Genomic DNA, 23,960 nt, shown 5'->3' on the forward strand with positions numbered 1-23,960 from the left:
CCACAGGAGTTCCTTATGTTAAGGCGGAGAACCTTTTACTGTTTACTGAGCTTTCCTTCTCCTTAACTTCGGTTCCCAGTAGCTACTGTCATTTCGCATGCAAGTGTAGCGTCCATCTCGCTCGGCCGGAGAGCAGAATTCCTCCGCTTTCGCTTTCACGGCTTTAATACCATAGCCATTGTGCGGAGAGCTCCCCACTGCGTAAGGAAACAGAATACGAATTTTCAATAGGCTGGTCGACAGGGGAATGCAGAGGCCTTCGACTGAAAGGGCAGCGGCGGGTCGAATGGATTCTTACCGCCCCGCCCCGCACCGCACCGCATTCACAGCCTCTCCAACTTTACCCGTAACAAGCCGTGAAAAAAACCAGCCAGCATTCCGCTTTTTCATCTCGATATTGGAAGCTACAGCCGCATTTATAAAAGTTTACCATTTCTTTTCTTCTCGCAGTCTAGGAACAAAGTTACGCCTTTCATTCCGAAGTAAACTTACAGCTAGAAGTGTGGCAGATACTCTCTCTCTCTCTCTCTCTCTCTCTCTCTCTCTGCTGCTTCCTTTACGCCAGATACACGGTCGAAAGCTGAGAATAAATTTCGACCCAGGCGACTGCATTTGCCGCCTGTTGTGCTTTTCCACCAGAATCGCGAACTCGCCGAACCTGTTTCCTCTCCTTAGTCCTGAAAACAAACGTGCTGTCACCGCTTTATTCCACATAACTTTTATAATCTGGCCCTGTATTTTCATTGTATCGTTTTCCGACTTTTTCATGGAACAGTTTGTTAGGATCACAAAGTTTCGTAAATTTTCCAGACATCCACTTAGCGCTCTTTTTGATATTTCGGATGAAAGGATGATTAAATGCTTCGCACATTTCGAACATCTCCTCTTAAATGCTCATTAAACCGTAGGTACTCAGCATCTTGTGAAGTGGGGCGTGGGGCCTTAATGTAAATACGCTACAGACGTCGTTATGTATAGTTTAATAATCCTGGCGTTTAAGTGCGTTTCTGGGTGCAGAAAAAGCTATTTGTCTACCAGAATTAATAATATAAAATTAAGAAACAATGGTCCATTTCCTTTACATTAGAAATAATGTCATTAAGTTACTTGTCTGTTTCGAAAGAAGCAGGTGTTACATGAGTAATAACTTTCGATAAAGAAACTCAAAGAGATTTTTGTACAGCTCAAACACACGTCGCATTTTTTCACTAACTCTAGCTAATTACCTCATGTAACTGATAAGAGCCGAGCTTTTCCACTACTTAAAAATTCTCAAATCAAATTAGAGAAGCCGGCCGTTGCGACCGAGCGGTTCTAGGCGCTTCCATCTGGAACTGCGCTTCTGCTACGGTCGCAGGTTCGAATCCTGCCTCGAGCATGGATGTATGTGATGTCCTTAGGTTTAAGTAGTTCTAACTCTAGGGGACTGCTGACCTCTGATGTTAAGTCCCAAAGTGTTTAAAGCCATTTGAACCAAATCAGAGAAGGTTAAATAGATATAACCATTACTACCTCTCAGTTAGGGTACATAAATAGGTGAAATAACTTTATACTGTTTTAGGAAATGGATTCGCATTTTGCGAATCTGGATGACGTCATTTGTTTGTGATTCATGAAAATTTCTGCCGGACCGGGAAGCGAACCCGGATTTTCCGCTTATCGCGATTGTAACCATCAATGATGTTTCCGTGACACGAAGGTCTAAAATGGCGATTAAATATCTCTCTCCCCCTGTGCGGGAATCACTAAAGGTGCGATCGTAAGGGTTGTGGAAGCAGTGACATGTGGAAGTTTGGATCGGTGCTAGAGGCGTCCTCGGGTAGCCGAAGTTGCTTAGGCGACGGCCGCTCGCGATAGCCGGAAAATACCAGTCCGACATAAATTTTCATGTATCGCAAATGGGGCCTACCAAAAACATGGTTCTCTCAACGAACTTGTGACGTCACGCTTGTTCCCTTGCCCGACATACAGCGCAAACGCTCGGTTCCGTCCGCAGCCCACGGGAACGCAATGAACAGTTACTCACAAAATATCTTTTTTTTCGTCGTGTGTTATCGAGTCTTGCATACTGCTAAACGCGCTGTTAAGAATTATTAAACTGGTCTTAAATGGTATCTCGGTCCCCGCCAGAGAGAGTCACAGGCCCTTACAAGACCTGCAGCGTCACGTGCTGTGATGCACGACGCAGGCACCCTATATATCGTTGTCGCCAGTCGCAAACAGCTGACGTTAAGCCAGATTCGCAAAATGCGAATGCCTGTGCACATACATGCAAGACCGGTTCAAATGGCTCTGAGCACCATGGGACTCAACTGCTGAGGTCATTAGTCCCCTAGAACTTAGAACTAGTTAAACCTAACTAACCTAAGGACATCACAAACATCCATGCCCGAGGCAGGATTCGAACCTGCGACCGTAGCGGTCTTGCGGTTCCAGACTGCAGCGCCTTTAACTGCAAGACCGGAAGACAAAGTAGAGACACTACATAAACACAGATATTGTAACCAACAATGATATCTCATATTTGTTATATAATCGTCATCCGGTCTCGTAAACTGTCGTAGGCCGGGAAAGCGGTGTGCTGACTATACGCCCCTCCATATTTGCATCCAGTGACGCCTGTGGACTGATGATGACACGGCGGCCGGTTGGTACCGTTGGGCCTTCATCTCCTATTCAGGACGAATTTAGTGTTTTATATAATAGTCAGTCAGTAGCCGCAAGTAGTCACAATCGCAAAATACACTAAAGAGCCAAAGAAACTGGCGCACCTACCTACTATCGTGTAGGGCCCCCTCGAGCACGCAGCAGTGCCGCGACACGACGTTGCATGAACTCGACTAATGTCTGAAGCAGTGTTGGAGGGAACTGACACCATGAGTCCTGCATGGGTGTCCATACATCCGCAAGAGTAAGAGGGGCTGGAGTTCTCTTCTAAACAGCAGGCTGCAGCGCATCCTAGATATGCTCACTAATGTTCATATCTGGGGAGTTTCGTGGCCAGCGAAAGTGTTTAAACTCAGAAGAGCCACTCTATAGCAGTTCTGGACGTATGGAGCGTCGCATTGTCCTCCTTAAATTGCTCAAGTCCGTCCGAATGCACAATGGACGAGAATTGATGCAGGTGATCAGACAGGATGCTTAGGTACGTGTCACTTGTCAGAGCCCTATCTAAACGTATCAGGGATCCTATATCACTCCAAATGCACGCGACCCACACCATTACAGAGCCTCCGCCAGCTTGAAAGGACCCTTACTCACACGCAAGATCCGTGGATTCATGAAGCTGTCTCCACACCCGTACACGTCCATCCACTCGATACAATTGAAACGAGTCTCGTCCGACCAGGCAACATGTTTCCAGTCATCAACAGTCCAATGGCGGTGTTAACGGACCGAGGTGGGACGTAAAATTTTGTGTGGTGCAGTCATCAAGGATTCACGAGTGGGCCTTCGGCTCCGAAAGCCCATATCAATGATGTATCGTTGAATGGTTCGCAAGCTGACACTTGTTGATGGCCCAGCATTGAAATCTGCAGCAATTTTGAACGATTCTCTTCAGTCATCGTTTGCCCCATTCTTAGAGGATCTTTTTCCGGCCGCAGCGATGTCTGAGATTTTGCTTTACCGGATTCCTGATGTTCACGACACACTCGTGAAATGCTCGTAAGGGAAAATCGCCACTTGATCGCTGCCTCAGAGATGCTGTGTCCCATTGCTCGTGCGTCGAATATACCACCACGTTCAAACTCACTTAAATCTCGATAACCTGGTATTGTAGCAGCAGTAACCGATGTAACAACTGCGCTAGGCACTTGTTGCCTTATGTAGGTGTTTCCGAGCGCAGTGCCGTATTCTGACAGTTAACATATCTCTGTATTTGAATACGCATGCCTGTATCAGTTTCTTTGGCGCTTCAGTGTATTTAGGGGTGAGTTAAGGTGTAGAGACCTCTAAGTGTGAGTAAATAGAATCCTGACTGAAATACGATAACTGAACCCTCAAAAAATTTAATTTATCCACGACTCAGGTTGCTTACAAAACTCAAATTCGAATGTCCCTTAATAGTCGTCTGTCTGCCGCCCTTACAAAGTCAAACAAACATTTTAAAAGACAGCGTGAAGTTACACTCAATGTTCATCAATCTTTCTAATGTGAGCTAAACTAAAGACATCGTATATGAAACTAAGCTTTACTCTTAATAGTACGTCCGAAGACGGGTATTACCTACCGGCTACCACTTACCTTCCTATAGGACGAAGCGTACAACGGTCGCTTAGTTAACCTCGATTTGAGTGCTCCCTACTATAACCTTGAACTTAAATCGTGGCCACATAACGCATGGAAGAAGAGTTGGTAGAAAAAGGATGGGAGAGCACAAATTGTCCCACACTGCTCTCCGCGCTTCGATGATCTTGGTTTACGGATGTGTTATACATTGCTATTATGTCAGTAATGAGGCTTCCCTTTCATCACGGATAGATATCCAGCAAAATCCACAGAATAGTCATCAGAGACCCCTCAGCTTGACGTATGATGCACTATCACAAGGTGAAATAAAACCCACATTCTTCTCGTGTGAGCTGTATGATGGTCAACAAGTGACTTTGGTCAAGAGAGTATGGAAAATGAAATACTAATTTTCCACCGTCATCACCACTGTCCTCGCACCGGACAATACAAGAACCCACAAAATAATCGTGGAATTTTTTTTTTAGAGTTTGTCTTCACGGATAATTGATTGTCTTTGCTACCATACCACCGACTTACTGACAGGCTATAGTACCATATTTCCTCGTTGCTTAGTCTTTACATTTCGGAAGCTATCGTATAGCCACAGGATAAAATAACAACATGGCTCCAAGTGAAATGTATTTGTGTTCTTCTGGACCTTTTCAGACTGAGCAACCTAAATTAATCGTGTTTGTTGGCCAGTACCACGACGTGTTAAGAATTATCTGTTATCAGCAATGAGGAGTTGCAGAAGTGAGATTAGCGAGAAACTGAACATCAGATTTGAGTTTTTAATTTTTTTTTATTTTTAATTGTGGTAAGGACTATGGGACCAAACTACTGATGTCATCGGTCCCTAGACTTACGCAGTACTTAATCTAACTTAAACTAACTTACGCTAAGGACAACACACACACCCATGCCCAAGGGAGGACTCGAACCTCCGACTGGGGGAGCCGCGCGAACCGTGGCAAGGCGTCATAGACCGCACGGCTACCCAACGCGGCTCAGATTTGATACCACAAAGTACTGGGGTAGGACCAAATATGGAAAGACCACGAGAAATCCTTGCTTGGCCACAAATGCGGATATTAGCCAAGCTTGCACATTGGTCTGTAGTATTTGTCTACGAATGGCACGTGTGCAATGTCATCAATACGTTGTCAAGTTCAGTCGTGGTCATATCGGTGCTCTGTGTAGTTCTGACTGCTTTGTCAGAGCTAACTGAGTTCGAGTACGGGCAAATTGTTGTGCTCGTATGGTGGATGCTTCCGTAAGCAAAGTAGCATAAGCGTTCGGTGTTTCAGGATGCACTGTATCCAAAATATATACCGCATACAGAGAAAGTGGAAAAACATCATCCTCAAACACGTAGCGAACAACAGTGCCTGTTGATTTCCGTGACAAACGATCATTCAAAAGGATTGGGACGAAAAATAGAGGACAACAGCTGAAAAAGTCACTGCAGAACTTAAAATTGCACGCGCCAATCCTGTCCGCACAAAACAGCACGAAGCGAGCTCTATAAGCAGAGAGCTGGAGGCAGAGCTCGAATTCAGTAACCACTCATCAGTTGTGAGCAAACGCTCGTAACACGAAAACGTGGTTCCGAAGCAACAAAACATTGAATATGGAGCAACGGGAGAATGTCATTTGCTCGGATGAGCCTTGTTTCACACTGTGTCCAACTTCTGGCCAAGTTTGTGTCCCTTGAGTGAAAAATGGGCTCGGTAATATTTCTCGCAGCCATATCGTGGAATTCCGTGGGCATCACAGTTACTCTCCAAGGTTGCATTACTTCCAAGAATTATGCGACCGTTTTGGCTGATCAGGGCCATTCTATGCTAAGGGTGTGTTTCCCAATTGTGATGCTGTGTTCTAAAACAGAGTCCCTGCTCATAAAGCTCGCATCATCCAGGACTGGTTTTGAGCACAAGGATAAACTGTTACATCTCCCCTAGCCCCACAGTCATCAGACCTTAATATTCCACTGTGGTCTATTGCTCACCTGTGTCATTGCCACTATTTTGGTGAAACCGTGTTGTAACATTTCCTTGAAAACCAATTCAAAACTGCACGAGTATATGAAGTAATGACCTGAATCATGAAATTAATTATGACATGGGCACACCCTTAAGACCCAAGCTAAATTATTGTATGCAAACGGATTAACAAAGGCAATGAAATTAAAAAAAACCAGCTTTGGGTCCATTACTGTGTGCAACGGATTAATTAACACATTGGAATGTTAAATCCATAGCTGTGGGTCCTAAATGGAGGAATTCCTTCGTATCAAAAATGAAAATATTTAAGCTGCTATAAAAGCAAGATCTGAATGAGCACATTGATTTATTCAACAGATATGCATCTGACTATCTGACAATAAAGAAAGTTAAAAATATCGATTACGGTGACTCCTTGTTTGAATGTTAAATTGGAAAGAAGGCATGACCTGCCAATAGACTGATGGATGCTGTACAGTTAGTTGCAATGCCCAGACTGATTTGTGATTAGGGATTTTTCTAACATGCCGGTGCTGCTACTAATGCCGCTTGCGAATTATCAGCACAAGACGAGCAGAGTGCTACCTCCCTCTTTGGCTCTCTCAAGTACAATGGTAGGATCGCACTTCCACAGACTTCAACTTAGGACAAGCAATCGGCTGCTTCAGTGGAGCCTGCGGCCTGCCGAGGACACTTAGATGTTTAGGACGGGTGGTAGGGAAAGAGCATCGAGTGACATTATACTGAGTGCACTATCCGAAAATTATACCTCGAGCAATTAAACAGAGAACGGCCGGCCGGAGTGTCCGTGCGGTTCTAGGCGCTACAGTTTGGAACAGCGAGACCGCTACGGTCGCAGGTTCGAATCCTGTCTCGGGCATGGATGTGTGTGATGTCCTTAGGTTAGTTACGTTTAATTAGTTCTAAGTTCTAGGCAACTGATGACCTCAGAAGTTAAGTCGCATAGTGCTCAGAGCCATTTGAACCATTTAAACAGAGAACCGACTTGTGGAGATAACATCTTGGACCTACTGATAACAAACAGACCCGAACTTTTCGACTCTGTAAGCGCGGAACAGGGAATCAGTGATCATAAGGCCGTTGCAGCATCCCTGAATATGGAAGTAAGTAGGGAATATAAAAAAAGGAAGGAAGGTTTATCTGTTTAGCAAGAGTAATAGGAGGCAGATTTCAGACTACCTAACAGATCAAAACGAAAATTTCTGTTCCGACACTGACAATGTTGAGTGTTTATGGAAGAAGTTCAAGGCAATCATAAAATGCGTTTTAGGCAGGTACGTGCCGAGTAAAACTGTGAGGGATGGGGAAAACCAACCGTGGTTCAACAACAAAGTTAGGAAACTACTGCGAAAGCAAAGAGAGCTTCACTGCAAGTTTAAACGCAGCCAAAACCTCTCAGACAAACAGAATCTAAACGATGTCAAAGTTAGCGTAAGGAGGGCTATGCGTGAAGCGTTCAGTGAATTCGAAAGTACAATTCTATGTACCGACTTGACAGAAAATCCTAGGAATTTCTGGTCTTACGTTAAATCAGTAAGTGGATCGAAACAGCATATCCAGACACTCTGGGTGGATGATGGCATTGAAACAGATGATGACACGCGTAAAGCCGAAATACTAAACATCTTGTTCCAAAGCTGTTTCACAGAGGAAGACCTCGCTGCAGTTCCTTCTCTAAGTCACCGCACGAACGACAAAATGGCTGACATCGAAATAAGTGTCCAAGGAATAGAAAAGCAACTGAAATCACTCAACAGAGGAAAGTCCACTGGACCTGACGGGATACCAATTCGATTCTACACAGAGTACGCGAAAGAACTTGCCCCCCCTTCTAACAGCCGTGTACCGCAAGTCGCTAGAGGAACGGAAGGTTCCAAATGATTGGAAAAGAGCACAGATAGTCCCAGTTTTCAAGAAGGGTCATCGAGCAGATGCGCAAAACTATAGGCCTATATCTCTGACATCGATCTGTTGTAGAATTTTAGAACATGTTTTCTGCTCACGTATCATGTCATTTCTGCAAACCCAGAATCTACTCTGTCGGAATCAACAAGGATTCCGGAAACAGCGATCGTGTGAGACCCAACTCGCTTTATTTGTTCATGAGACCCAGAAAATATTAGATACAGGCTCACAGGTAGATGCCATTTTCCTTGACTTCCGGAAGGCGTTCGATACTGTTCCGCACTGTCGCCTGATAAACAAAGTAAGATCCTACGGAATATCAGACCAGCTGTGTGGCTGGATTGAAGAGTTTTTAGCAAACAGAACACAGCACGTTGTTCTCAACGGAGAGACGTCTACAGACGTTAAAGTAAACTCTGGCGTGCCACAGGAGAGTGTTATGGGACCATTGCTTTTCACAATATATATAAATGACCTAGTATATAGTGTCGGAAGTTCCGTGCGGCTTTTCGCGGATGATGCTGTAGTATACAGAGAAGTTGCAGCATTAAAAAATTGCAGCGAAATGCAGGAAGATCTGCAGCGGATAGGCACTTGGTGCAGGGAGTGGCAACTGACCCTTAACATAGACAAATGTACTGTACTGCGAATACATAGAAAGAAGTATCCTTTATTGTATGATTATATGATAGCGGAACAAACACTGGTAGCAGTTACTTCTGTAAAATATCTGGGAGTATGCGTACGGAACGATTTCAAATGGAATGATCATATAAAATTAATTGTTGGTAAGGCCGGCCGAAGTGGCCGTGCGGTTAAAGGCGCTGCAGTCTGGAACCGCAAGACCGCTACGGTCGCAGGTTCGAATCCTGCCTCGGGCATGGATGTTTGTGATGTCCTTAGGTTAGTTAGGTTTAACTAGTTCTAAGTTCTAGGGGACTAATGACCTTAGCAGTTGAGTCCCATAGTGCTCAGAGCCAGCCATTGGGAGAGTCCTTAGAAAATGTAGTCCATCAACAAATTAGGTGGCTTACAAAACACTCGTTCGACCTATACTTGAGTATTGCTCATCAGTGTGGGATCCGTACCAGGTCGGGTGGACAGAGGAGATAGAGAAGATCCAAAGAAGAGCGGCGCGTTTCGTCACAGGGTTATTTGGTAAGCGTGATAGCGTTACGGAGATGTTTAGCAAACTCAAGTGGCAGACTCTGCAAGAGAGGCGCTCTGCATCGCGGTGTAGCTTGCTGTCCAGGTTTCGAGAGGGTGCGTTTCTGGATGAGGTATCGAATATACTGCTTCCCCCTACTTATACCTCCGGAGGAGATCACGAATGTAAAATTAGAGAGATTCGAGCGCGCACGGAGGCTTTTCGGCAGTCGTTCTTCCCGCGAACCATACGCGACTGGTTCAAATGGTTCAAGGTTGAAATGGCTCTGAGCACTATGGGACTTAACTACTGAGGTCATCAGTCCCCTAGAACATAGAACTACTTAAACCTAACTAACCTAAGGACATCACACACATCCATGCCCGAAGCAGGATTCGAACCTGCGACCGTAGCAGTCACGAGTTTCCGGACTGAAATGCCTAGAACCGCACGGCCACCGCGGCCGGCATACGTGACTGGAACAGGAAAGCGAGGTAATGACAGTGGCACGTAGAGTGCCCTCCGTCACACACCGTTGGGTGCCTTGCGGAGTATAAATGTAGATGTAGATGTACAGGTGTTCTCAGCCCCGCGACCTACATAGAGGTCCTGTCTTGTCTGTCCTTCCTGAAAAGAAAACATGACTACCAATCATTTTACAAATACTATCTATCTGCCAATGACGTAATTCTTATTCAGCAACATATCCCACCAAGAAGATGCAGAATGTTAAAATACTCCAATGACATCTCTCTCCTCCCCTTTTCTATAAAAAAAAAGTCTCTCTATGTTATCTGACTTCATGACATCGCATGAATTCTACAAAAAAAAAAATGGCTCTGAGCACTATGGGACTCAACATCTTAGGTCATAAGTCCTCTAGAACTTAGAACTACTTAAACCTAACTAACCTAAGGACATCACACACATCCATGCCCGAGGCAGGATTCGAACCTGTATTCTACAAATTGACATTTTCGCATCTACCACTAACCTTGCTTCCCATGTTCTGGGAAAGTCAAAGAACTGTACCTGGAGCTAGCCACAAATTCTGCAACATCTTCATTATATTTTGGAAAGATGGAGATTTTAACTGCTGAAGGCACTTTCCTTAGAAGGGACAGTACGTCAGCCTGCTGCTAATAGAAGCCCTCCTCAGCTGTCCAGAGTGGAAAGATGCATAAAACTGAACAATAGCTGCAGTCCCCCATGCAGCCGCCCGGCAACGCAATTTTCACCCTGAAGCAGCTTCTCTCTCTAACTACGAAATGGTGTGGCTTGGTTTCCACAAACACCTGCTATCTTACGACAGACCCCTCACCATCTGTCCTCAGTTCACTGTGAATGCGATTCCCTAGCTCTCCCAGAAAAGCAAAGAATAGACCCAGCACTAGGCTCAACGTGAAAACGCTAATTAAGACAAGAAGCAATAAGCGAGTCAGCACATACAGTCGATGGAGTCATATTTGCTCTTCAAACTTATTGTTAGATCCTACCTTCTCATTATCCTTCAGTTAAATTAATTATCATACTGAATTAAAAGAGACATGCCGATTTTTCTTGCCACTTTACAGCTATAGATAACCTGTACTTGTCCAGTCTGAGACGACTGGAAGCTGAGTACCAACTATTTGCCCACATCTTATTAGGCACAGTAATGTGTTGTTGTCATCTAGATCTACACCTGTATACATAATCCGCAAGGCACAGTATGGAGCATGGCGGAGGGTACCCTGTACCATTTGTAGTCATTTCCTTTACTGTTCCACTTGCGAACAGAGTGAAGGAAAAACAAGCATCATTATACGTCTCCATGCGCCATGATCTCTCTAATCTACCTTTTTGGTCCTTAACGCGAAACATACACTGGTGGCAGTAGAATCGTTCTGCACTCTGCCGGTGTTTGAGAATGATTGCAGAACGATTCTACTGCCAGCAACGTATGTGTGAGTTCTCCAAATTATGTCAACAGTTCTCCTCGTCTTGTCTCCCTTGATACCCATTTGAGTGCTAACATCATCACTGTAATACTTCACATTGTTCGAACCTACCGGTGACAAATCTAGCAGCAATCCCTGAACTGCTTCGATGTCTTCCTTTAATCCGACTTGTTTCGGATACCAAACACTCGACCGTGCAGTCTCCTTTACAGATGGACCAAACTTTCCAAAAATCTCCCAATGTACGAAAATCGAACACTCGGCTTACCCTACTACCGTCCTTACGTGCTCATTCGATTTCATATTGCTTGCAACGTTATACCTACATATTTAATCGATATGACTGTCAAGCAGAGCATTACTAATGCTGTACTCAACGACGACACACTTTCAGACACTCCAGCATCATCAGCCAACAACTGCATACTACTGCTTATCCTGTTCGCCCGACCATTTATGTACCAGGTGGTTATAATTAAACTTTCCCTATTTAACATGTTATAACGCGGAAACTAATTACCATACGAGTACCAAACTTCTTAGCATGAATGCCCAGAGTATTTGGTTCAAGATTTCCATGCGTCACAGTGCCACCGTCCAGTTCGAACTACGGGTAGCAGGTGCCGTGATCAGTCATCGTGATTCATAGTCTCACACACCTGACCAGTCGCAGTGCACTTGTTGACGTGTCAACATGAGCTTCGACAAAAGAAGCACGGCATTATTGATGAAGCTGTATTATCAAAACAACAATAACACTGCAGCTGCACTTGGAGAATATCACCGGCTCAAAGGATTACGGAAGGGTGCTCTTTCTCCACCTGCTGTGCAGAGCATGATGAAGAAGTTCGAATCAACTGGAGAAGGGGTGTCGCTCCGGGAAGAGGCCTACGGCCGGTTGCACCACAGGTGGTTGATGAAACCGCTGTTGCTATGGCAGACAACGCTGCACGCAATTCCCAATTAGCCGCGCGGCGTAACCGTGCGGTCGCCTTGCCGTGGTTCGCGCGGCTCCTCCCCCCCCCCCCCCCGTCACGGAGGTTCGAGTCCTCCCTCGGGCATGGGTGTGTGTGTTGTCCTTAGCGTAAGTTAGTTTAAGTCAGAATAAGTAGTGTGTAAGACTAGGGACCGATGACCTCAGCAGTTTGCTACCATAGAACTTAAAAAAAGTCCCAATTGTTAGGCAGTGAGCTTGCTGTGTCACGGAAGTTGAACATCCCATGGTCTAGTGTACAGTAGGTGCTTCTAACCATTCTCGCATGGTATCCTTAAAAGATCCTATTGTACAACAGCTTGCACCACAGGAAGCACAACGACGTGTTGACTTCGCTCTCCACTTTCTCGCAAGTTGACGAGGGCTGGACCTGGACCATCCTATGGACAGACGAAACTCATTTTTCTCTAACAGGCGAGGTGAACACACAGAATTGGCGAGTGTGGATGAAGTTTCTCTGTGTAGTGGAAATGTCACCCTATATTGTGGCTTCATTTCCCCTTCTTTTTTGAACAGGTTGAACCTCAAGGACTAAAGAGGTGCAGTGTGATTGACCAGCGTTACTGCGATTGCTTCGCCAGCATGTCATACCTCCCCTACAGGAGAGGAACGCACTGGTGTCAACAGTTTTCAGGCAAGATGGGGCCCCACCGCATATCGCTCGTGAAGTTCACCTGCTTCTCCGAAGCACATTTGGAAGCGATCGAATTATCAGCCGATCGTTTCCAAACGCTTGGCCTGCACGGTCACCTGATCTCAAATGGTTCAAATGGCTCTGAGCACTATGGGACTTAACATCTGAGGTCATCATTCCCCTAGAACTTAGAACTACTTAAACCTAAATAACCTAAGGACATCACACACATCCATGCCCGAGGCAGGATTCGAACTTGCGACCGTAGCGCTCTGCGGTTCCAGACTGAAGCGCCTAGAACCGCTCGGCCACACCGGCCTGCACCTGATCTCACTCCCTGTGATTTGTAGTTGTGGGGCTAGCCGAAGAACAGGGCTTACCAGGGGAATATTCACGCTTATGATGATCTGAAGCGCAACGTATCAAGAGAAGTAGCCAGCATAACTGTGAAGAAAGCAATCCTGTACTTTCAGACTCTTCTGGACACTGATGGGAGCCACATTGAGACCCTTTCGTAGCAGTAATGTTACCGGTATGTAATGGTATGATGTACCGTAGCAGCCCATTAAAAGTATTTCAACTGAATTGATTCTGCATTATTTCTCTTACCCAATTGCTTGACGTTAATGCTATCAAGTCCGGTACTTGTACGATAATTAGTTTCCGTATTATAACCCTTAAATAGGGAAAGCTTAATTATATCTAACTGGTATATAGAAAAAACAGTGTTCCTATCACACTTACCAGGGCACTCCTGAGGATACCCATATCTCTGATGAACACTCGCCATCGAACTTTTTGGTTTTCACATATTTTTGTGCACCACTCGTAGATTAAGGTGTCGTCGTTGAGTGACTGTGGGAGGATACAAGATGACTTGGACAGGATTTGTGATTGGTGTAAAGAATGGCAGCTAACTATAGATAAATGTAAATTAATGCAGATGAATAGGAAAAAGTATCCCGTAATGTTTGAATACTCCATTAGTAGTGTAGCGCTTGACGCAGTCACGTCGATTAAATATTTGGGAGTAACATTGCAGAGCGATATGAAGTAGGACAAGCATGTAATGGCAATTGTGGGGAAGGCGGATAGTAGTCTTCGGTTCATTGGTAGAATTTTGGGAAGATGAGGTTCATCTGTAAAGGAGACCGCTTATAAAACACTAATACGACCTGTTCTTGAGTACTGCTCGAGCGTTTGGGATCCCTATCAGGTCGGATTAAGGTAGGACATAGAAGCAATTCAGAGGCGGGCTGCTAGATTTGTTACTGGTAGGTTTGATCATCACGCGATTGTTACGGAAATGCTTAAGGAACTCGGGTGGGAGTCTCTAGGGCAGGGCTTCCCATCGTGTGGTCCGCGGACCCCTTAGGAGTCCGCCGGCTCTTTCTAGGGAGTCCGTGGCCACCTTTCACCAAATAGTGTAAAATAATGAGTAAAATTATTGAATAAAAGTGTGAAAATTAAATTGATCACTATTTTTTTCGTGTGAAAAAATTGTGTACTTTTAATTCAGGTCGTATTCCCAAGCAGTGTTTGCGGTTCCTAAGTGAAAACGCATACACAGTTTAGTGCCGGAGAATCCGGCTTCTCTGATAGACTCTTTCGCAGCAATACGGGGGTCGTTTGTGCGCCGGCTCACGGCGCTAGATGCGCTGAAACCTTTTACGCATGCGCGGAGCGAGCTTTGTCGATTAATCACAACGCTCGCTGGCACGTGTGCGGCCCCAGGCATCGTTAAGTGTTAAACTTGCTTTGTCAGTGCACCACCTATTTCATAGGTCGATTTCTGACCAGTTTATTACTTCTAACATGGAGCGGTGGCTGAAGTCAAGATCATTGAACAAGGGTGCAATTTCTCCATCGCCTTCACAACAAGGGAAGTTTCCAGTTGAGATGAATGAGGAGGGAGGACGACCAAGGGAAGACTTTACATACAATTGAACATTTTTCTTCTGATTTCACGAAAAACCACACACAGATACACACACACACACACACACACATACGACTGTTACGAAATATGCATGCTCCTTACACAACAGTAGCCAAACAGTGGAAGTGAACAGACCATAAGTGGCAGCTTGTCAACAGCGAACAGTTTGGACGTGACGTTGATTGCTCTTGGAGGAAGGCAGCTCCATGGTGTGAAATTTCAGTTACCAAGTAATTTTAATCAGGCTATAGTGTGTTGAACAAAGGGAGTAAATCCACCAGGAGGTGTCTGCTTACAGTGGGAATTCAAATTGGATCGTTAATTTCAAGTTGTTTTCATTCATCTGTAAACCAAAGTCTATTGATACTTCGGGGGAGGGGGGGGGGGGCATTGGGAGCATGGCACTTGCATTAAGAAGCTTTCAGTTCCCATGGGTTTCGCTCTGAAATTTAAAGTTACTGTGCTCTTGACTGACTAGGGATTTTCGACTGAAGAAGGGGTCCGCCAGCTGAAAAGGTTGGGAAGATCTGCTCTAGGGGAAAGGAGGCGTTCTTTTCGTGAATCGCTACTGAGGAAATTTAGAGAACCAGCATTTGAGGCTGACTGCAGTACAATTTCACTGCCGCCAACTTACATTCCGCGGAAAGACGTCAAAGATAAGATAAGAGAGATTAGGGGGCTCGTACAGAGGCATATAGGCAGTCATTTTTCCCTCGTTCGGTTTGGGAGTGGAACAGGGAGAGAAGATGCTAGTTGTGGTACGAGGTACCCTCCGCCACGCACCGTATGGTGGATTGCGGAGTATGTATGTAGCTGTAGGTGTAGATGAAGTAAAGGAATTCTTTTACCTACGTATGTGACGATCGCTAAGGAAGCGGTGCAATGCTTGTAGAGTGTGCGGTGTGTGTGTCCTGTAAATGTGATATTGCTGGCACGCTTGTTTCACGCTGTGAACCGGCGTGACGAGGCAGTTTACGGTGCTGTGCGTTGCAGCGACGTGCGGCTTCAGAGCGAGTGACGGCGTGTCCTGCAGCGGCGGCAGCGCTGGCGGCGACGGCGGCCGGTGTGCGGCGACAGAGGCCGCCGGGAAGAGCGGCCGGCGCTGGCGGGCGGCGCGCGCGCGGCTGCCGTGGGGCGGCTTCCTGCAGAGCTGGTGGCGGCTGCTGGGCCACGCCGCCGCCGTGGCGGCTTCCGCGCGCGCCCTCTCCGCCTGCATGGCCTACATCGGCGGCTCGCGCTGGCTGGGCGCGCTGCTCGGCCGCCCGCCGCCCCCCGTCGCCCACGGCGGGGACGCCGGGCCGGACCCCGTCGCGCTCGCCGTCGCCGTCGTGCCCGCACTCCTCTGCGCGCTAGGCCTCGAGGTAACTGCCACCAGATTTCTGTGTACAGGGTAGGGCAGCAAAAACAGGCCACCTCAGATAAATCCTCAACGAACAAACACACTGACAAGGGAATCTCCCCATCGCACCCCCCTCAGATTTAGTTATACGTTGGCACAGTGGATAGGCCTTGAAAAACCGAACACAGATCAATCGATTAAACAGGAAGAAGTTTTGTGGAACTATGAAAAAATAAGCAAAATATACAAACTGAGTAGTCCATGCGCAAGATATGCAACACAAGGAGAGGCTGAGCTCAGGAGCGCCGTTTTCCCGTGGTTAGCGTGAGCAGCTGCGGAACGAGAGGCCCTTGGTTCAAGTCTCACCTCGAGTGAAAAGTTTATTTGCTTCATTTTCAGTTTATGTGACAAACTCTTATGTTTTCATCACTTTTTTGGGAGTGATTATCACACCCACAAGAAAACCTAAAGCGGGCAAGGTAGAAGAATCTTTTTACCCATTCGCCAAGTGTACAAGTTAGGTGGGTCGACAACATATTCCTGTCATGTGACGCACATGCCGTCATCAGTGTCGTATAGAATATATCAGCCGTGTTTTCCTGTGGAGGAATCGGTTGACCTATGACCTTGCGATCAAATGTTTTCGGTTCCCATTGGAGAGGCACATCCTTTCGTCTACTAATCGCTCGATTTTGCGGTACGGTCGCAAAACACAGACACTAAACTTATTACAGTGAACAGAGACGTCAATGAACGAACGGACAGAAGGTAACTTTGCGAAAATAAACTTTCCACCTAAGGGAAGACTTGAACCAAGGACCTCTCGCTCTGCAGCTGCTCACGCTAACCAGGGGACCACGGGGCTCCTAAGCTCATACTCTCCTTGATGTTGCGTATCTTGCGCATGGACTACTCAGTTTGTATATTTTGCTTATTTTTTTCATAGTCCCATCCAACTTCTTCCTGTTTTCTCGATTGATCTGTGTTCAGTTTTTCAAGGCCTATCCACTGTGCCAACTTATAACTAAATCTGAGGGGGTGCGATGGGGAGGTTCCCTTGTGAGGAGCGGTTTTCGCTTGTATCTGCAGCTACATCTACACTCCGCAAGCCAGCTTACGGTGTGTGGCGTTGGATACTTTTGGTACAGTTATCCTCACCTATCTTTCATGTTCCATTCACATGCTGATACAGGGAGTCATAGGACGGAGTTGACCTGTGAGTGATCAATACGCTGCAAAGTTTTCACTTAATGAAATATCGAAAACACTTTTACAATGAATCCCTCTAAATAAAAAAAAACACTGTTTTTAAAATTGCGACATTCAATAGCTAAACATACTGATAGCCCCTGACTAAGGCCAAAATATCAAGGCGATTCAATAAACAAGAAAGAAAACAAAAACATTCAAAAACAGGTAACAGATACCCACAAAACGTTAGATTATTGGAATAATAAAATTACACCAATATAAGTACAATTAGCCAGAAACATACTCAATGAACTACTATACCTGAGCACCAAATAAAAGCTTTTATGAACGTGAGGATTCTTAAACGAAAACTTTCTCTAAGTAATGATACACGGAGTCTGGCCAATGATTTACTGACGCTGTTATCAGATACAAACAACATCGATTCAATTTAAAAATACAACAAAACGTCCAAATAATTTAGAACGAAATTAGAATTATATCAATACCGTCAGCTGCGCGCGGGCGTTGATATAGATGAACGGGGACAGGTGAAAATGTATGCCCCGACCGGGACTCCAACCCGGGATCTCCTGCTTACATGGCAGACGCTCTATCCATCTGAGCCACCGCTGGCACAGATGATAGTGTGACTGCAGGGACTATCTCGCGCACGCCTCCCGCGAAACTCACATTCTTACCTTGTATGTCCACACACTACATTCGTAGTGTCCCACCCCAACACACTCATTATTCGTGGAAGACATTCTTCCAAGTCACGTAAGAGTTAGGGGAATATGTGAGCATCCGCACAGAACAAGAAGGTCATGGCCGGTATCACCAGAACTATATACCGTAGTTATATGGATATGGTTTCTGTTCTTTCGGACATGTCCGAAAGAACAGACACCATATCCATATAAGTATAAATAATTTAGAGGTTATGTAAGCTTTCTATAAAAGATCTGTTTACGTGTATGAATACAGAATATTTCCTTTCCCAAAACTTTCTCCTCATGAAACGTATACTTTAGATATCGTGTTCAACTGCTGAACAATACTGACTGTTGTTTGGCCCCGTGTTGCTCATATGAACAGTGTTGCGAAACATAACTTTAAACATAATGACATACAGAATTAAGAAAGTGATGAAAAGCTAATTAAATGTCAAAAGAAACTAATTGTGTGCTCAATGAAAAATAAATCACTGAAACTCAATAACGAAGTGTATTATGAAACTTGCGTGATATGAGGTGTAACATTTGACTTGAAATAACCACAAAAAAAAAGTTATTCAGAAACAAATAACTGTATGAAATTACGTTACTGTTCACTGGAAAATAATGTGTTTGCTTAACACAACACATGATAATTCTGACTACGTACTGTTTCCTCATAAGAATGGAAGATGAGATCTGACCAAAAATAAAAGTGACTTACCTCTTGCTAAGCATGCTTTTTTTTCTCTGATCTAGTAAGGTTCTCGAAAACAAATAGAAATCAGCAGATGCATCAATTATAGAGAAATAATCTATTCTAATCATTGATATTATCAGTTAACTGAGGGACAAATATTTCCTTCAATTAATAGTTCTGCCAAACAATAGATTATTCTCGCACAAGCATAGCTTACCTTTAAAAATTTCTCCAAATATCTTCTCCATTAACCAAACAATAATACAGCTTTATAAACAAGATATACGTTTCTGGATAGGCTCCACCTTCAGCAAAACACAATTTTGTTTTTTATCCTAAACCTGTTTCACAGCAGTTGCAGCATCATCAGTGGGCTTTTATTTCATATCTTTTTACCACATGGTGTGGTTTTTCTGATGTATTGTGTTTTTATAGAGCCTGTTTTCTTTCACAGATTGTCATGTTTTCTTTTTTCCTCATCTTATCAGCTGGTAAACAGTGAAACAGTGAGAATTCAACATACAGAACTTCACAGTGATGAAGATGATGGAAAGAGAAAACAAGCCAAACTGTGAAAGAAAACAGGCACTATGAAAACATAGTACATCAGGAAAACCATACCAAGTGGTAAAAAACCATAAAATAAAAGCCTACTGATGATTCTGCAACTGCAGTAAAACATGTTTGGGATTTAAAAAATTCTGTGTTGCCAAAGGCGGACCCAATCCAAAAACATACATATTGTTAAAGCAAACGCGGAGAAAAGTGCTTCAACCTCAAGATGATTATTTATAAACAAGTTTTCTTTTCCATAGTAAAGTATTCCAGATAGTTTCTTCCAGATTCATTAATGATTTTCTCTGGAAAACTGAACTGCTCGCTACTATGCCTCAAATAAGAATATCCCAGCGCTGAGCAACTGACTGCCCACCAAGTGAACCAGAGATGAAACCAAACACAGAGTGAAGGATCTTATTCACCAGTGGTGCAGTGTACTCATTCATCTTTGTCCCACCAGAATAAAAAGGACTTATCTACAGTAGCAGAAAACATATGAAAACCTTCAGTTGTACTGGGAAAGGATTTATAGCACCAACTTTAATCAGAAGAATCAAGGCTTCAAACAATGTCATTGCAAGACCGAATGAGAACGACAGATAAGTAGTTCCAACAGAAAATAGGCCAAGGGTTTGTTTCAGTTACACGCGCTCACACTATAACTTACAATACTGTGTATGTAAGGTAGCTATGTTCCACTGTTGGAGCAAACAAGGCATCACAGACGAAGATCAATGTTTACCGGCTGAATAGGGATAGTAACAACCTGGTCACTATCGCGCGAGTATTTGTTACTACGTACGACAACGATCGAAATGTAAAAGCTGGTAATAAAATAAAAGCTCACTATAATTCGCCGTAATTTGGCATGAGAGAATTTAGTTTAAATTAATTTAGATTGCGCAATAAGACGGTCACCAGCTCTAAAATGAGCAACAATTTAAGTTTACAACATTACTATAATGACTCTGAAATCACGTAAATATCGTGTTAGAAGGACAAATCAGCAACTGCACAAAATCCACATGCGCTAGCTTACATGTAAAAGACATGTGTGACAGGAACACATAAGACGTTAATTTTGAATGCGATGATGTTCGTTACTTTAATTACCACCGATAGTAAGCAATGACTATAGTAGCAACACTTTGTGGGAACTATACTGTGTTATGTAACGATAAAGTGCCTAAACGTTACAAAAACTGCTTACCATTCTTTAATTACTACTTTGAAAATGACTGCGTCTCAGACTAATGCCATATTAACTTGCATTCTGGGCAACAACTATTTGTAGGTACTAACGTTACGCAGGCGTACGCAGATGACATCACAAACTGTGACATGGTCGCGCATTGAACAGTGACCCGAACATAGAATAAATTTCCTTTACTTTATGTTCATGGTCACAAATTTTTTGTCACCATATTACCGGTTTTGGTCTATAATGGCCATCTTCAACGGTCATTTTAGACCGAAACCGATAATCTGATGAGAAAAAAAATTTGAAACTATAGACGTGAAGTAAAGAAAATTTACAGATGATTTCATTTACAAAATACATTCTAAAACTACTTTCACAACACTGGGTGCTGTATGATGTCCTTAGGTTAGTTAGGTTTAAGTAGTTCTAAGTTCTAGGGGACTGATGACCATAGATGTTAAGTCCCATAGTGCTCAGAGCCTTTTGAACTTTCACAACAAGAAAGCCCGCATGCTTTTCTCATAAAAATGAATTTCAATTAAATCATTTTAATTTTAAGGTAATTGTCTCTATTAGTACAATACTGTCTGAACAACTATTGCTTCTCAACATAATAAGTACGAGATTAAAAATCAACTGTAAAGTTAACTAGACTAGAGTTCTTTTGACTATTTCTTTCAGTCGAGACTTTCTCGAAATTTATGGTGAAAGGCTACGTGCATCACAATCACAAGACCTACATCCGGCAAAGAATGAAGCGGATCTTTCACGAATCGCTTATTCGCGTGCATCACTATTAGAAGATCTATACGCTGCAACAATCAAAAGAGTACGTTTACGTGCTGCCCAGTCGCGCTCTTCACGATCAGAAAATCAACATGCAGCGATAATCGGTAGAGAACGTTTACGTGCTACCCCGTCGCGCGCTTCAGAATCAGAATCAGAAGAGCAACATGCCGCGAGAACTGAAAGAGAACGATCACGAGCTACAATATATGTCGATTTGACTCTTGCTGCATTTCAGTTTCACGTTAACTACCGATTATACACTGGTGTCCAAAATTAAAGCAATAAACCGCTATTCCCCCGTCCTGTGTCTATAGTGCGTTTCAAATGAGTTGCAACTATTGACAGTTCAGTACGCAGCGAGTGGAGGGAAGCGTAGTTAGCAGCGTGTGCCAGGCTCGTCAGCAGCTCGCTTGACTGCGTGCTGCGATCTTTCTCAAACGCTTTTCAAGGAAACCAAGCGGTAATAAACTCTCATTCTCGCAAATCTTAAAGTTTAATTAGTTATCTTCAGGATGAAACGCCTATCGTTTCCTTAATGGCCGTAATTATTCTGCAATTTCATTAGTAGGTAACTACTGCTAGAAATACTTAGTTTACAGTTAAAATTAGGTGTCGCTATCAATTTGTATTTGGTGCTTGTTAGCTTACATATTGCTGCGTATTAAATGAAGATAATATAGTGAATCATTCTTTAAACTTGGAGCGATATCACTGTCTGTTTCCAATCTCGATAAAATGGAATGTATGAAAAAGCACTCCGTCACAAAATCATGCGTTAGTGAAAAAAACTAGAATGAAATATTCATAAATTCCTCGTATCTCACAAACGGTTTGAGATATCGAAACATGATTTTGGCAAATAATGGCGCGCAAACGCGAGTGTGTTTTTCCATATGATTAATATGCGAAACTTCCATATCTACCGCAATATTCAAGCAAATACAGATTTGTTCAATTAAATAATGTAATTATTGAAGGCCATCGATAGCTGCTGGAACAGGAACTGCTGTGGGTTTTGTAATAATATAAATGAAGAATTTACACCTTTATTTTATACTGAGAAAGGGCTATTTCATAAACTACTGACCTGACTCGACTCAGTTGTTCGTTTAATAATACACTGTTTCAGGATTTTGTCGCAATTTCAAGTGCATTAGAATTTTAGAGAGATAAATTTTTCCAAGCTCTAATGTATTTCGACAAAAGAAGCAGATTTTAACGTGGCAACAACAGAAGCTACGTATTCTTCAAAACTCACTACGGTCCTTCATGAATCTTTTTGGTATGGCTGGTAACTAAAAACCAGTCCTGTCGAGTAAAATATTTAGTGGCTTCTTTTGTCAGCATTCCATCCTCAGTGAGCGTAAACATCTTGCTGTTTTTTGTCACATTACTTTTAACGTAGGCCCATATACTCTCAGTCTGAGTTAAAGGAGCAATATACGGAGGAAACCTGGTTAAACTATGCCCTTTGTCGTTAGCCTGTTCGTTGACCTGGTTGCGTGAAGTTTTGGCTTTTACAGTAGTACATGCCGGCCGAAGTGGCCGTGCGGTTAAAGGCGCTGCAGTCTGGAACCGCAAGACCGCTACGGTCGCAGGTTCGAATCCTGCCTCGGGCATGGATGTTTGTGATGTCCTTAGGTTAGTTAGGTTTAACTAGTTCTAAGTTCTAGGGGACTAATGACCTCAGCAGTTGAGTCCCATAGTGCTCAGAGCCATTTGAACCATTTGAACAGTAGTACAAGTTCCATTAACTTCACCTAATGCATGCTAGGTTCAACTTCATCTCGTGGAACATTTCTTTGCAAAATGTCCGCATTCCTCTACTGCACTGTTGGAGCTTTATGCATCACAACAAAGTGGTATGGCGTTTCATCCATTACTATTTTCGAATTCTGAGGGATGTTTTGCAGCAAAACCCAGCCGGTGAATGTGTTCTTGGGCGACACGCTTATTGCAAATCACGTATTCATATGTTCCGTACTGTTGTTGTTAATGCAATGCCAACACAAAACAATTGTTCACTATATCTGAGGACTATAGAACACATAAACGCCAGAACATACGACTTTACAACGAGAGCTGACCAACATTGATGCATCTAATGCGTAACACCATGTGGTACTGTTTATTCATGGTGTGGCAACATTGGCGATTTACCAGCAGAACCGCAGGCGGCATGCATGGTAGGGAACAGCCAGCTCAGCATTGGTGTTACCTGGGCAACGGTGTCACGTCCCTCTCCAGTAAGTCAAACGTCAAAAGTCGCAACTAATTTTAAACACACTGTAATTCACGATATGAGCATACAAACTGTCAACAGATATCGTTACGATCGTGTTCTGCACGGAAGATGGCATTCCGGTCAACGGACAATCACGCCAACAATGACGACAGGGCACCTACCAAGCGGCATAATGTTTGTAGGTTAGTCACACATCCGAACTCGCTGTGTACAGTCTCAGACGATGCCTTACGGTACAGAGAAGACACCTACAGGCTCTCTGCTGCGGAGGGCCGTAGGAAGAATGGAAGCAGAAGTGTCTGAAACTGGCCCGACGGCTTAATGTGAGTCGTTATGTTGTTTCTCGGATGAGGCGACAGTTTATAGAGACCAAAACTGTATCCCGAAGATCAGTGCAGGGCCGCC

General features: G+C 43.9%; 1 protein-coding gene across 1 annotated transcript in view; it reads left to right on the forward strand.

Moving 5' to 3' along the window:
• The window catches only part of LOC126252470 (uncharacterized), a 1,574,240-nt gene that overhangs the window by 1,234,598 nt on the left and 315,682 nt on the right, over positions 1-23,960 (forward strand). Inside the window, exons 5-6 of the mRNA XM_049953364.1 lie at positions 15,810-15,866; positions 16,074-16,177. Coding sequence (XP_049809321.1) covers positions 15,810-15,866; positions 16,074-16,177 — 161 coding nt within the window. The remainder of the gene's footprint in view (positions 1-15,809; positions 15,867-16,073; positions 16,178-23,960) is intronic.

The sequence above is a fragment of the Schistocerca nitens genome, chromosome 4 (assembly GCF_023898315.1).
Source record: "Schistocerca nitens isolate TAMUIC-IGC-003100 chromosome 4, iqSchNite1.1, whole genome shotgun sequence".
NCBI lineage: Eukaryota > Metazoa > Arthropoda > Insecta > Orthoptera > Acrididae > Schistocerca > Schistocerca nitens.